At 39.6% G+C, this 16439-nt stretch overlaps 1 protein-coding gene across 1 annotated transcript in view; it reads left to right on the top strand.

Annotated features, from left to right (window-relative positions):
• Positions 1 to 322: 322 nt before the first annotated feature.
• Positions 323 to 16439, top strand: part of ASPG (asparaginase) — a 76810-nt gene continuing 60693 nt past the window's right edge. Inside the window, exons 1-5 of the mRNA XM_015818709.1 lie at positions 323 to 473; positions 3514 to 3637; positions 5200 to 5311; positions 12750 to 12875; positions 13792 to 13875. Coding sequence (XP_015674195.1) covers positions 323 to 473; positions 3514 to 3637; positions 5200 to 5311; positions 12750 to 12875; positions 13792 to 13875 — 597 coding nt within the window. The remainder of the gene's footprint in view (positions 474 to 3513; positions 3638 to 5199; positions 5312 to 12749; positions 12876 to 13791; positions 13876 to 16439) is intronic.

Raw genomic sequence — 16439 nt, 5'->3', positions numbered from 1 at the left:
GTTTTCCGTTCTTAGAGAAAAGTTCAGGGTCGTAGTTCGTCGGAGGGAACTGGAACCGCCGGAGGGCAATGCAACCTCCCCAGGTCAGGGGCCCTGACCTGCCCTCCCTGGTCACCGCCGCGCAACCAAGTGGCTCAACGGGAGGAAGCTGGAGAGGGTCGTCCCGCTACCCCCCCCCCCAAATTGGGAGGTAGGACGAGGCCTGGCCAATGGGAGAGGGCGAGCCCGGAAAGGGGCGGCGCTAAGCCGGTATTTGGATGCCCAGCTTGCCCGAGTGGGGCATCCATACCGCCGGCCCTTTATCTCCTACCGGGGAGCCCTCATGACAGAGGAGGAGAACGGCGAGCTGGGCAGAGCTCTCTCGTACACCGAGCCCGCTCCGGCGCTGGACATTAGATGCAGACCCATGGCCGAAGTGTGGGTGCTGGTGATCAACACCGGGGGGACTATTGGGATGGTGCCCCAGTCCGAAGGTGAGTGAGTAAGAAGGCGCTTGATGAGGCTGAGTAACCAGCCGAGCACCTGAAAGAGAGGAGCGATCTTCCCTCCCCACGGATCCTCCCTTGCCAGGCGCCTCTCGGGCGGGCAGAAATTCAACTCCCCCCCCCATGGATAAAGCGCTTATTGGGTTCTAGCCCGATTGAGGCAATCCTATACAACGGGGGTCCAATCTGGTGCTCTTCAGATGTGCTAGAGTACAGCTTCCTTCTCTCCCAGCCACGGTGCCTATTGGCCAAAAGTAGTTTGGGAGAGATTTGTGATTCCGCGGTTGCTTGACTGCACTGGAGAAGGCACCTCAAGAGTTTTGATCTCATTTATTGAGTGTCTTCTACCTGACTGTTCCTGAGATCTTAGCCTATGGCTGCCACCTTGAAGCTGATCTTAGCTTAATTAGGTATATTCATAGGGAAATAGGTCTCATGAGTTCATTGGGTGAAGGGGGGGGGGGCAGCTAAACATGATTAGGATGGTTGAAAGGTGAAGCCACCAGGAGTTGAACATGATTTGAAGGAGGTTTTTAATTCTTTGTTGGAACAGAATACTGTAATGTAAAGACGACTGGGACTCCACCATCTGTCAGCAAGATAATTCTAAAAAATGATATAAAGTTTGATTTAATGGGACAAAGCAACAAAAGAAGGACCAGGTCTGCAAATGAGTGGGGTCTGGGTTGAGGCAATGGAGAAATCTTTTCCTAAAATATTCTCCAAGGTATCCCTATGGGAGAAGCACTTGCACATTGGCTCAGAATGCTGCTGGCACTTCTATTCTAAGCCTACCAGGCCCTTCCTTTAGGGTCACATGATTCAGGGGTTGGAAATCTCCACTCCTTCTCCATCCTTCCCAAATGCACGACCCAGAGCTGAGGGAATGCAGCCTGCCTCATACTTTGCATACATAGACATAAGTTGCAAAACAAAAGAGCAGACATATTTTTATTTATTTCCTACCTTTATTATTTTTATAAATAACTCAAGGTGGTGAACATACCTAATATTCCTTTCTCCTCCCATTTTCCCCATATCAACAACCCTGTAAGGCAGGGGTCCTCAACCTTGGCAACTTTAAGCTGGCTGAGGAATTCTGGGAGTTGAAGTCCACAAGTCTTAAAGTTGCCAAGGTTGAGGACCCCTGCTGTAAGGTGAGTTGGGCTGAGAGAGGATGACAGACTCAAAATCAGTTGGCTGGCTTTCATGCCTAAGGTAGGACTAGAACTCATGGCGCAGATAGATATAACTGTTATGCAGAATTAATTGTTATAACACAAAGAGACAACTGTAAAATGGATGTTTCCTGTAGCCAAAAGTTGTTAAAAAGTTTGGAAAGAATGCCAGAAACCATTCCCTGCTTTTCCCTGACTTGTTATGCTCAGGATTGTTCCAAACTAGTTGGAAGTAAATAACACCAAAATAAGTCCCTTTTCAGCATGAATCTTTGATATACATTCACATTACCTCACCCTCCATGAATAACTTTGGATACTTATGTGCTTTTGCCTAGGGATGTGTGTCAATTATTAATACACAATTTTCTTCTTGGTCCAACTTTCATTTTCTCTCCTAACTTTTTCGAAATACAGGGAAGCTTGCAGAAGCATTCTTTGGCTCAAGTATTAGATACATCCAAATAAAATGATAACAAGAAATCTTAGTTGATGTTTTAGATTTTTCTTTCTTTCTTATAGACACAAGGAAGAAAACTTGGAGGTTTAACTCTGGAAGTTTTAATGTAGCTCTGCAGTTTGACTAATTTATTGCAACAATGCAATTCAACTAGCCTATTGCAACAGCTGCCTGAGTAATAGTGAAAGGGAGCCCTATTCTAAGTGAGTAATGTGTTCCTGAACATGACATCATGTAAAGGGCACTGCCTCCATGGAAAGGGCTAACATGGAAAAATGTTTATTCTTGATAAATACTTGCATACCTGAAAACCTAATTTTTGAAACAAGATTTGTACTATATAATATGCAATGTTTTATTTCATTTAAACAGGGCTAATTTTTTAGGAACTGGAAGACCTAGTTTCTTTTTCTGATCATATGGCAAATTAAAACTGTTTAAGAACAAGATAGGTAGTCCTCTATTTATTACCGACCCCTCAAAAAGACTTATGAAATTCCAATGTCATTCCCCCCCCATGGTCACATGACTGCAACCAGCCCATAATTTAGACCATTTCTAGCAGCCCATGGTCATGTAGATGTGATTTATATTTATTTATATTTATTTACGTGATTTATATTTATTTATATTTATTTATTTATAAAAACTGATCCACAGTGAACAATAGCTCACTTAACAATCACAATATTCATTTAATGACTGCTGTATTCGCTTAATGACTACCACAAAAAAAGATCACAAAAACAGGTCTGGTCATATGGTGACCCACTTTACGACTATCGTGACTTATGGCCGTAATTGCCAAGCTGAATTATGATCGTAAGTCGAGGACTACCTGTATTAATCTGGGCCATACTGTCAACAAGGAATGTGCATTAGATTAAGCTGAATGCTCACAGTAATCTGACAATGAAATGGGCTGATTCTAAACATTTCAGGATTCTTCTGAAGTAATTTAAGTATGAGCCTGACCCTCTGTGTTGATTCAGTTGGGAGGGACCAAAGGTACAAGAACGGCATTCACATGTGCACTAAGCAATAATGTGATGGTGTAAAATCTGTTGCAGATGATAGCCTTCCCTGTTTTATTTCACTTCTTGCCTGTTTTGAGTGTTAGACAAGCAGAATGCATGAGCAGAGTTTTATGATTTCAGATACCAGTTTATATGGATTTTTTTTTCTTGATCCACTTTCGCTTCTTATCATTGCAATGACAATTTAGGGTTTTAGGCAAGAATATGTTTAGCTTTAACTGAAGATGCAAGGAATGAACCTAGAATTCTCTTCATGCTAACCATGTTTCTACTGCTGACCTATATCTCACTCTCAAAGTTCAGATAAACAGTCAGAGAACATTGTTTTATTCATGATTTCTTTTGTTTCTCAGGTCTTGTCCCTGAAGCCAACAAGCTTGCAGAGGCTCTGAAGAAGATGACCATACTTCATGATGCAACATATGCCAAGGAAACCCAACTATATAACCGCCTTGGAGTTGATACTTTAGTACTTCCGTATGTATTTGGAATACTGGAATATTTTTGCTTAATGACCTTTTGAATTTCCTGTGAAGCATCCTGGATATTTTTTTAAAAAATATTTAAGATTGTGTCTAGAATAACTCTTTCCAATCTGGGACTCTCCTGATATATTGGGATTGGCTGCCCAAATCCTGAGCTAATCCCCTTGCAGTTCGAAAAAATAAAATTGCAATACCTGGCCAATTATGTAAATTAATTAAAATTAAATTGAATTGAATACTTTATTTGACAAGATGTGATTAGACACCCAAGGAATTTGTCTCCATACATAAGCACTCAGTGTACACGCAAAGCAACATAATAATAATAATAACATTACCAATAAAAGGGAGAGTAAAGAAGATAATAAGAATAAATAATACTACAGCACACTACATGGGGTAGCAGATGTTAGATAGCACTGAGAGAATTAAGTGTTCAGTAGAATGATGGCACGAGGATAAAAATTGCCCCTGTGTCTAGTTGTTTTGTCATACAATACCCTATAATACTGTCCTGAGGGAAGGTGTTGAAATAGTTTACAATCAGGATATGACATCTTCCCAGCCCTACTTCTGACCTGCTCAATGTACAGGCCTTCTATGGAAGGCAGGCTGGTTGCAATGGTTTTTTCTGCAGTCTTAACTATCCGTTGGAATTTGTACCTGTCCTGTTTGGTTGCTGTACCAAACCAGACCGTTATAGAATAGATAACTCTCAAATAGATGGAAAATGGTTGAATTTGTTTATATTAGTGCTGATTTTTATAAGGAAAACCTCACTAGAGAATTAAAAGATACTAGAATAATGTGTAGTAGTGGAGCCTCAGGAGGCTGAGAGTGAGGGAAAATAAATTTGCACACTGACAGACAAGTAGAGGCATGGGGGTTTAATTTAATTTATTTATTCAGTTTAGGTCAGTGGTGGCAAACCTATGGCACGGGTGCCAGAAGCGGCACTCGGAGCCCTCTCTGTGGGCACACATGCCGTTGCCCCAGCCTCGCCTCCCCCCATGACCCCCTCCTCTCCAGCAGCTCCCCTGACAGAGAGTCGCCCCTGAGCGTGGCCCACGCAGAGCAACGCAGCCAAGGACATGGCAGCCAGGCAGCGTAGATAAGACTCTGCCCTCACACCCCATTGTGCACAGTTGATGCTGCAGGGCGCGGGCAGAGGGCGTGACCGCCATAGCGCTGCTGGGCTGCCTGGACGATCTACGGCGGGCCCTGGAGGCAGTGAGTGGCCCTGTGGGCAGGTGGGGGGGTGGGGGCGAGGCAGGGGGTGGAGCGGGGGCAGGGCCAGTTTTTCGGCACTCAGTCTCTAAAAGGTTCGTCATCACAGGTTTAGGTGCTGCCCAACTTCAGAATGACTGTGGGTGTTGATGCTAACTTGCACCTGTATCATGTCAACCCCTCACAAGTTGCCAGGAATATCTTGCATGAAAGCCATTCTATTTGTAGATTTTCTCATCAGCTATAACTTGATACCTTTGTCCAGAGTGATCTGAAAAGCAGTATCGTTGAAACAGCTTATTTCACAAAATGTTCTTTTTATGACAGTTTTTTCAACCAGAATAAAAGAATTATCTACACCATCCTGGAACTTTCTCCTCTACTAGATTCTTCAAATATGACACCATCTGAATGGGACAAAATTGCCAGGTGTCTTGAGGTAATTTTTAAAGATAAATAATATGTTATTGGTCACAGATACATAATCACTCTGTGATCAGTAACCCAGCTATTATTTCTGATCAGTTGCCTAATATAGCACCAAAACTTCAGTTCTTTCAAATCCTCAGTTTATTTTAACTGAGATGATTACATAGTCACAACCAACCAATTATCTTAATTGGCAAGTTGTGTGATTCACATGGCTGCCTATTAAACTCATACTGATATATGCCATCTTCCATTTTTCCTATTTCCTTCATTACTGATTTCTTTTTTGAGAAATGACTTGGAGAAAACTAATGAGAATATCATTGGAATATCAATAGTGATGGCCTAGCATCTCTTAAACAATCCTTTTTTATATACAAATATTCTTCTAAAAATTAAGATCCTGCTTCTAAGATTGTTCTAGGACAGTGTTACTTAAACGGTTTGTTCTCGGGACGCCTTCCCACTCTTAAAAATTATAGAGGACCAACCGCAAAAAAGCTTTGGTCTGTATGGGTTATATTAATCTAATTAAAAATTAAAATGAATGCATTTGTAGAATATTGAATCATGTAAAATAACAATATTAAACTCATTAGATAAAGATTTAAATAAAATATTTTTCATGAAAAAACTTTAACAGATAAAAATAATGATAAGGAATAACATTGAGTTACGTGCAGGCAGTCCTCAAGTTACGACCACAATTAAGCCCAAAATTTATGTTGCTAAGTGAAACAGTTGTTAAGTGAGTTTGCTCGTTTTGTGAGTTTTTTGTCACAGTTGTTAAGTGAATCATTGCATTTATTAAGTTAATAACATGGTTATTAAATGAATCTGCATTCCCCATTGAGTTTACTTGTCAGAAGGTCACAAAAGCTAATCACATGATCCCGGGACACTGCAATCGTCACAAATATGAGTCAGTTGCCAAGCATCTGAATTTTGATCATGTGACCATGGGTTGCTGCAATGGTAATATGTGTAGAAAATGGTCATACATCACTTTTTCAGTGCCGTTGTAACTTTGAACGGTCACTAAATGAACTGTTGTAAGTTGAGGACTACCTATATCTCCAATATCTGGCAAAAATGGTGATTTCATGGACCCCTGAAAGGGTCTTTGAGGCCCTCCAGGATTACACTTAAGAAACACTGTTCTAGGAAAAGGAATGAGGAGAATGAAAGCTGATGTAACTTTAAGTGATTTCCAGTTTTATAATTCTATAATTCTATGACTCACTTAAAAAATTAGTGCCTGCCTTGCATTTCCTGGAATACATCAGTTTTTTAAAACCTTTCTGCTAAAATTCATATGACCACAAGATGGTGGTATATTGCTGCTTTTTGCTCTGCAAAATTTACAGATGGTATGCCAGGGACAATTTGCAGAAGAATAAGCAATTTACAGAGCAATCTGGCATTATTGAAACACAATGACATTTTAAAAATAGAATTCAGTGAAATGATGAGTGTCATACTCCATAACTTTGTTGATGAAGAACTTGTTCTCTGGACACAGAAGTATTTAATCACTGAAGTTTCTGTTCAATGGAGTTAATAGTAGCAAGTTTGAGAGAAAAGTTCTAAGGATTGGTAACTGCTTTGTTAGGATTGTTGCTCCCAGAATTCCCAGCCAGTTTGGTTCTATCTGAATTGTATAAGGCAGGGGTGTCAAACTGCCGGCCCGTGGGCCGGACGCGTCACAAGGAAACTGCGTCCACCTCATTGCCGGCAATGGGGGAAAAGTTCCGATATGTTGCGTGACGTCATGTGATGTCGCGAGTTTGACATGTCTGGTATAAGGTGTATAACAGAGTTGTATTGAGCTACATGGTTATTAGTTCTGCACTGACGTTTCTGTTCTCTGGTATATGTTCAAGCTTCCAGAAGCTAGTATATTAGTGGCTTAGAAAAAGTCATTTTCATTTGTTACTGGAAATCAAAGATCTGTTATGCAGTAGTGCAGTTTTGATGCATTGGTTAGGTATCATCAAGTTGCTATAAATTCTTAGTGACTACATAGATAGATTTCCTCCATAATAGTCTGTTCTTAACGTGGTCTTTGGATCTTCAATAGTGACTCGTTGTCTAGTAGCTGAGACTACCCATCTTTTGGCTGGTTGTCTTCTTCTTCCTTTTCCTTCCACCCTTTCCAAGCACTAGAGTCTTCTCCAGAGTCTTCTTATGCTTTGCATAAGATATCTGAAGGTTAATTTCAGCCTGGTCATTTGTGCCTCAAGTGAGAACTTTGGGTTGATTTGTTCAATGATCTATTGGTTTGTTTTCTTGGCTGTCCAAGATGTTCTTAGGAGTCTTCTCCAACATCTTATTTCAAAAGCATCAACAAGGTAATTTTAAATACTGGATTTCATAATTATCTGGAAGCTCACTATTTATTTACTGTTGCATTTGAGGACATTCCCAAAAAGTCCAACATGTGGGATCCTGGGCTTTTGTCTCCCAAGTCCTGACTCTCTACTCCTCTGGGACCTCACTATGTTCCCTTTGCGAGAATGGTCCTTCCTTATGGCAGATTGATTACACGACTTTCTCTCAATTGCCCACACTTGAAATGTTGTACAATGTCACAAATCTCAATAGACTTGGTGCACAAGAAAGCAGACTTGTATGATAAATAAATGATCATTCACTTATTTATCTGATGATTAGCATCAGTGAAAGTGATAAAGGGCACTGGAGAGAAATTAAATATTAAAGGTTACAAAGACAAAGTGTGGCCATTGGGTATTCAGTGGGTCAGTGCTCCTTTCCTTTGTTCAGATTTTTTTCTCTCAACTAAAAGGGCTTTCAACTACAACTTTTTTCCCAACTACATGGGATCATTCTATCAATCTGGCATTTATAAATTTCTGTGTAGATGTCTAGTTGCGGGTCTGGTAAGCTTTAATTCCTAGTCTACCTCCATCTGGATCCCTGCTGAAGGTGCGTGAAACCACCTCAGTTTTAAGAGACCACAGCAGGTCTAGAGAAGACGGCCATTGTGAACAATTGGATTATGTTTTCCATGTTTGAAATTGTTGTTTGATTAGTAAATACCATGTGATATTTTATATATAAAAAATAAGGTAAGCTTCAATATATTTATATTATTTGGGCTTACATACTGCTCCAATCGTCCACTCACTCTGAGTGGTTTACAATCCTATATGGACATATATGTTTAAAACAACAATAGAAAACAATAGAATATATACATACACATACAGTATAAATAAAATATTTGTATGAGAATCCTAACCCTAAACATAAATATATCCCTAATCATAAATATAACCCTAATCATAAATGGTCTAGTGAGTAAGACTAGACCAAAAACCAGGAGACTGTGAATTCTAGTCCTGTCTTAGGCATGAGAGACACTAGGTAACTTTGGGCCCCTCATAGTCTCATATCTCTCTCCCACTCCCTCCCTGCCTCCCCCCCTCGCCTAAAACATATAAAAAGACTAAAACATATAAAGAACGGTTGCAGGGATTGCCACAAAGAAGACAAAGTCAAGCTATTCTTCAAAGTACCTGAAGACAGAACAAGAAGCAACAGATGGAAACTAATCAAGGAGAGAAGCAACCTAGAACTAAGGAGAAATTTTCTGACAGTGAGAACAATTAACCAGTGGAACAACCTGCCCCCAGAAGTTGTGAATGCTCCAACACTGCAAGTTTTTAAGAAGAGACTGGACAGCCATTTGTTTGAAGTGGTATAGGGTTTCCTGCCTGAGCAGGGGGTTGGACTAGATGACCTCCAATCCCTTCCAACTCTATTACTACTACCATCATCATCATCATCATCATCATCATCATCACCATCACCATCACCATCACCATCACCATCAATAAATAAATAAAGATCTTAAATTTAAAAAGTCAATTAAAATGAAAATTAAGCAGGAGGGAGAGGGAAGGAGCAAAGTGCATACAGGAAGGAGGTCAGGTATTCTCTACCCCATCAGTTACTTCCAATGTGCCACACCCCCATTGGAGCCCCAAGCTAGTTGGCATAGCCATGTCTTCAAGACATTACAGAAGGTCAAAAGGGTGGGAATGGATCTGACCTTGGGGGCAAGTTGTTCCAGAAGGTGGAAGTAGAAAAGCTCTTCCTCTGGACCCCACCAGCTGAAATTCATTGGTTGCTAGGATCTGCACATATTCCTCCTGTCAGCACAGGTAGGGCAAGCTAATTCCATTGGGGTGAGCTGGTTTCTCAAATAGCTTGGACTCATGCCATGAAGGGCTTTAAAGATAAGGACCAACATCTTGAATTGGACCCAGGAGTGAACAAGCTTTCAGTGCAGCTTGTGTATATAATGAAGTAATATGGGCCATCCTAAGGGTCCCAAGAACTGCCTGCGCAGCTACATTCTGCACCAGCTGAAACAGAATTACAGAGTTGGAAGGGACCTTGGAGATCTTCTAGTCCAACCCCCTGCTCAGGCAGGAAACTCTATACAATTTCAAACAAATGGCTATCCAATCTCTTCTTAAAACTTACAGTGTTAGAGCATTTACAACTTCTGGAGGCAAGTTGTTTCACTAATTAATTGTTCTCTTAGGATATTTCTCCTTTGTTCTAGGTTGATTTTCTCCTTGATTAGTTTCCATCCATTGCTTCTTGTCCTGTCTTCAGGTACTTTGGAGAATAGCTTGACTCCCTCTTCCTAGTCCTTTTTCATTAAACTAGACATACCCAATTCCAGCAACCATTTTTTATATATTATACAAAGATCGTCTCACTCTTGGACTACTGCAATGTACTTTCCATTGGGCTATCCTTGAAAAGTATCTGGAAGTTACTCTTATATAATACATAATATACTTTTATATAAAATTATATGATATAATATAATAATATATATTATATAAGAGTAACTTCCAGATACTCTTCAAGGATAGCCCTATGGAGAGTGCATTGCAGTTGTTCAAGTGTGAGATGATGAGGGCTTGAGTGACTGAGGTCTGTTTGGGATAATGCAACACCCTCCAGAACTAAACATGTTAAAGTCCTCCCTCCCTCCCTTCCCAATTTCAGTTTGCTCACTTCTAATTCAAAATCATGCTTGAACCAGTGAGTTACATTTTGGACAGGTTCCTTAAAGGATTGTTAATTCTGATTCTTTCACAATGCAGAGTGGTATAAGCAAACGTCAATGGGAGCTAAATGCATAATAGTTACTCCTGGAGGTAAAATCATACCCAAGAGATTAGCTCAACAGAATGTCACAAATTATTACATTATAATGTATACAGACTGCTGAGTTCACACATCCTGCTAAGCCATCATGTGGGTTGTCTCATTTAGGCTGTGTAGTGTATGAACGCAACCAGTGGTGGCTTATTCAGGAAGCCAAATATAAGTAAACTAATGGTTAATTGGGATGTGTGATTCCAATTACTGAATTAAATAAATTAGTCCATAGACCTGTACAAAGGCCTACTTGAAGGATACCGTTTAATACTTACATTTTACAATAGAGGAACACTGAGAAAATTAAGCAATTAATGCCAGGCTGGATATTGCAGATAGTTCTTTTTTAAGAAATAATAATTATACTGGTTGTCACTTTTTATCTAACTTTTGCTATATTAATGTTTCTGACTTTTGACTGCATGATTTTGTAATCTGCCCAGAGAACTTTGGTTGTGGGACAGATAAAAGAATAAATAAATAGCAAATTAATATTTGCAAATATACTTGCCATTGTAAGCCAGAAATCCTTCTAATTTGAAAGCCTCCTGCAATTTGTTCTACTTTTCATCTACTTTCCTTTGCTTTATTGAAAACTTTAATTATTTCAGGCATGAAAACAAAGATTGTTGCCAATTCTACCTCAGAAAAAAAATAATTAGATATAAACAATGTTGTCTTCCACATTATGGGAGGTCAGATGTCGTAGTACAATGGCAAAGGACATGGCATCTCTAATTTAAAATAAGTCAGGTGATGAGAAGGGCTTGCTTGAAATCTTAGAAACCTATTGCCTGTCAGACAATTAGTCCTGGACCAAAAAAAAAAATCAATGATCTGATTCTGCGTACCACTAATTGTATTATTTTAAGATTGGCAAGTGATAGCTTAGAATTTACCATTAGCCATCTGGGAGATAAAGTATATCCAAGTGTCTATTCATTCTTTGACAATGTAAATTTCTAATTTTATTTAAAGAAATCTCTGTGGGTATGTGTGCGTCTGTGTATTTTCTGTACTGTCTTATGAACAGACGAGGGCAGTCTTCCATTAGCATTTGGCATCTGGTAAGGATGGCATTTTTTCTGTATCCACTATTACAATAGCTCCAGTTTGCTTAGTCTGCTCCCATAAATGGTATAATCCCCAAAGTAAAAGTAAGAACAAGGAATCAGACCATATGATTCATTTACATATGTTAACATTCCTGTTTTAAAGCTTCTGCTAAGCTTTTCTTAATTAGCAGTCTTCCTCTGGTTAAGGACATATCATTAATATTTATACACCAAAGAACAAGTCTTTGAATGTTGTCATAATTAGTGACTGAAAAAAAAACTCTCACTAGATTTTATGTTGTCTGTATTCTTTAAGAATTAATTATGTTTTTTCTTAGAAGCTAGACAGGCATACTCAAATAAATAAGGGATTATTGATCATATTTTCTTGTATTGGTCAGACATAAGGGCTGTCCTCTGCTGGGATTTTTCAAGTCCTTCCTTTGTTTTTATTTTTCATTTTATGTTTTAGCATCCATTTGTGTGAGGATGGGGGAAAAAAAATCTTTATCTATTCTGCAGGAACAGGCAGACCTGGCTGATAGAGATCAGATCATGATTCTCCAACATTCAGTCATTCCTCCATCTTGAATGTTCTCTAACGGATGTGGGCTCCTTTAGTCCCAGGCAACTCATCTAGTGGATGCCATGTTGGAATGTTTCGTCATGATAACTTTTTAAATGTATATTTGGAGAGACTTTTTTTCCCTCTCTACCTGCTTTTTAGAGATCAGACAAACAAATTCTAATATCTGCACTGAAAGGACCTCTCTACTATAAATGAGAGCTCAGTTTTATTTTGTTTTGGTACTGAAAGCAAACTAAATTACATTGGTTTTAAATTACCTTGCCCTCTGCTATTTAATTCTAAATTAATAACTTTTGTGCTTGGTTGGTGTTGATTTTATTGATATAAATCAGGGGTGTCAAACTGCCAGCCCGCGGGCTGGACGCGTCATCCGGAAGCCGCCCCCACCCCATTGCCAGCAATGGCAAAACTGTCCCGATACGTTGCGCGATGTCACGTAACGTCGCGAGTTTGACATGTCTGATATAAATGCAACAAGCATGACCTCTGTCCATCACCATTTTATATCCCACAATTCTCAAAAGGTTTGTATTATTTAAATACTGATTATTTTGTCCCTTTGATTGTTTCTCTCACCACAATTTGTTTTGAATTTGCAGGCAAACTATGAGAAGTATGATGGATTTGTGATTCTCCATGGCACAGATACAATGGCTTATACATCTTCAGCATTGTCCTTCATGTGTGAGAACCTGGGTAAAACTGTAATCTTGACAGGATCTCAGGTAAGAAATTTTCAGTTAAACGATATATTTGTCTTGAAAAATAAGTTTTGACTATAGAAGACATTTTTTTAAATTCTTATTCATTACTATTTTTCCACTCCTACTTGCACATGGAATATAGTGAATGAGAAATGATGTGGACAATTCATGATCTTGTATGGTGTTCTTTTTTTAATTGGAAATATCCTGAAATACAGCTAATTTGATTGAGATATTGGTACTGCTGGAGGTTTGTTGTTTTATTTTTTAATCTTCTCCCTTTTCCTGATTCAAATTGTTTCTCCTTACCCTTGGCATTATTATTGCTGGAGCTTGCAACAGTTTTAAAGGGATGATTTCTACCAGGGAACAATGTTTTGGGAAGAAGTAATGAATCCCTTCCATTTAATCACCACTGCAAATCCTCTTAGCTCTTTATGGTGGTTATTGGGAAGAAAGGACAATTAAAAGGGGATCCAGTAAAACACCTTACTTTTACAGACTATTTGCTATTTAATTGCTTGCCACAAGGCTGCTCATGATTGTCATGAACCATTGGTGGAAATTTGACTTTTGCATTAGCTAAAGCTTCAAAAAAAATGCAAAGAAATAGGCTAAATGTTGGGGAGGATCTTCCACTTTGAATTATTCCCTCTCCCACCCCAACATAAAGAGTATGGTAAAATTCAGGGATAACTTCATGAGGTGTGGGAGAAAGTATTTTACATTCCAAACAAGAAATTCCACCATCTGCCATAGTTGAGATGAAGAAATACAACCATGTTCCAATAAATCATACGTTAAGAGAATGCTTCATAAATTATGCATGGCTTTACACTCGCTTTGTATTGTGTCGACTGGAGTTGCTCTCTCATATTGCTGAGTGCGCATGATTTCTTTTTTAACAGCAATTGGCTATCATTTCTCTCTTTTCTAGATACCAATATATGAACTGAGGAATGATGGCAGAGCCAACCTGTTGGGGGCCTTGTTGATTGCTGGACAGTTTGTAATTCCTGAGGTCTGCGCCTCCTTTTTTTTTTTATTGCTTTTAGACTCTTTGTTCCCTGTAAGGGTTGCATTGTAGATCATGACTGGGGTGGTGGGGAGGTTGTTTCAGAAATATTTTGATTTATAAAAATAATATCAGAGCATGCAAACAGCAACAAAAGAGCAATTAGACAGAACTTTAATTTAAATATATATATATATATATATATATATAATTTAAAAATACTTGATCCACTATTGATTCAATACTACTACATAGCAAGAAAAACCAATTACACAGGTACGGAACAGGCAGTACCTGCCTCAGCAGTAGTAGTACCAGTGAGAGGAATTCAGGCCCTAGTTTTGAGGCAAGGCGCACACCTAAAAATCAAGCTAGGGCGGGGCCTCGGGGGTGGAGTTGCCCCATGCGCCCCACACCTGCTTATCATTGCAACCAGGCCTCCCATGAATCGACACCTGCCTTGCCTTGCCGGCCCACTTCTGCGGGGCCCCATGGCCTGCATTTTGTTGTCAATCCATAGCTAGGTTCTCGGCTGCGGAGGCCTTCCCAGAAGGCCTCTGACGGCAAAATGCAGGCCGGGGGATGCTGTGCATGTCAATCTGGAGTGCCATTCTCAGCTGCAGAGGCATTTCCTTCTGCCACAGAAGAAGTGGGCTGGCTGAGTGGAGCTCTCGGTGCCGCTACTGTAAGGTCAGACTGTGGAAAAGACCCCCCCCCCCAAAAATAAGTTCTGGTGCCTCTTTTGGAGGCAAAAAAAAAGACCGGGACTAATTTTCAGGGAAATACGGTAGTTGCCAAAAAGGCCAATGTAGTCTTAGGCTGCATCATCACAGGGATAGCATCAAGATCACAGGAATTGATAGTACCACTCTATATTGCACTAGTAAGGTCACACCTGGTATACTGCATCCAGTTCTGCTTACCATGATACAAAAAAGAGGCTGAGGTTCTAAAGAGAGTGCAGAGAAGAGCAACAAAGATAAGTGATCCGGAGGCTAAACTGTATGAAGAATGACTAAGGAAACTAGATATGTTTAGTTTAGCCTGATGAAGAGAAGGCTTAGCATAATAGCAGTCTTCCAATACTTGAAGGGCTGCCACAGGGAAGAGGGGGTTGACTTATTCTCCAAAGTACCTGAAAGCACCACAAGAAGCAATGGGGGGAAGCTCATCAGAGGGGATCCAATCTGGAACTAAGGAGAAATTTCCTGACAGTGAAAACAATTAGTGAAGCAGCTTGTCTCCTGGAGTTGTGGGCACTCCATTGCTGGTGGTTTCCAAGGTGGAATAAGGACTCCAAGGTCCCTTCCAGCCCTATGATTCTACAAAAAAAGGATTCCCTGTAGATTTTACTCTGCCAGTTGTTGCTGACTGTAGGGGATGGTGCTCATCTCTGTTTCGAGGCCATTGAGCCAGCACTGTCTGAAGACATTTCTGCAGTCATGTGGCCAGCATGACATCACGGAGCACTATTAGTTTCCCACCAAAGTGGTACTTATTCATCTATTTGCATTTTGCATGCTTTCAAACTGCTGGGTTGGCAGGAGCTAGAGTGAGAATAGGAGCTCACCCGATCGCATGGCGCTCAGGTCTCAGACCTGGACTGATGGCTTTCCAACCAACAAACCCAGCTTTTTAACCATTGAGCCATCACGCCGCCCATTCTATATGACTGCTAAAAAGAGAAATGCACTTTTAGGCGGCCTCAATAGAGCTGGACTTTTCAAATCATGGGAAGTAATTGATTATGTGCCATCAAATTGGTCTTGACTCTTAATGATCATATACATAGATTTTATCCATGATGCTCTGTCCCCAACCTGATCCTTCATGTTTTCCAACAGTGCTGTAAAGTGCTGTAATTGAATCTATCCACCTTGCTATTTGCTATCCTCTTTCTTTTCATTTTTCCCATCAATACAGCTTCTTCTGAAAGTTAGCTCTTACATAATATGTTTAGAGTATGATAATCTAAGCCTGGTCATTTGTTCCTTGAGTGAGATTTGTTCAGTGATCCATTTGTTCATTTTCTTAGCTATCAATGATCTCTCTGAAATCTCCAACACTAAAGTTCATAAGCATCAATATTTGTTATTTCACTTTTATAGAATGTCATGGAAATTTTTTATAGGTACCAACATATATCAACATCAGGATATGTTTTCCAAGACCTTCATTGCTACTCTACAACACTCAGCAGAGTGTTTTGACTGCTGATTCTTTCACTGTTGATATCTGATCCTAAAAGGCAAAAACTATCCACCACTTCAGTATCTTCATTGCCAATTCTAATGGGAAATAATAGCTTATCTATGTTTTTTTTTATTGAAAAGTTTTATAAAAGTTACAATATAAACCCCAAAACCAACCCCCCTAACCCCCCCTCTCCCTCCCCCACTTCCCAGAGCTGAATACAGGGTTACAAATATAATAATCATAATCTAACTAACATTAACCAACTATATAAATAACCAAGTCCATAATGCGCTTTAACTCCCCTTTAACATAAATATAATAATAATAATTAAAACATAAACAAATTAGTATCCTAATTATTAAACAATAGAATA

The sequence above is a fragment of the Protobothrops mucrosquamatus genome, unplaced genomic scaffold, assembly GCF_001527695.2.
Source record: "Protobothrops mucrosquamatus isolate PMUCROS unplaced genomic scaffold, P.Mucros_1.0 scaffold779, whole genome shotgun sequence".
Lineage (NCBI taxonomy): Eukaryota > Metazoa > Chordata > Lepidosauria > Squamata > Viperidae > Protobothrops > Protobothrops mucrosquamatus.
This window is presented reverse-complemented; position numbering and strand designations above follow the sequence as displayed.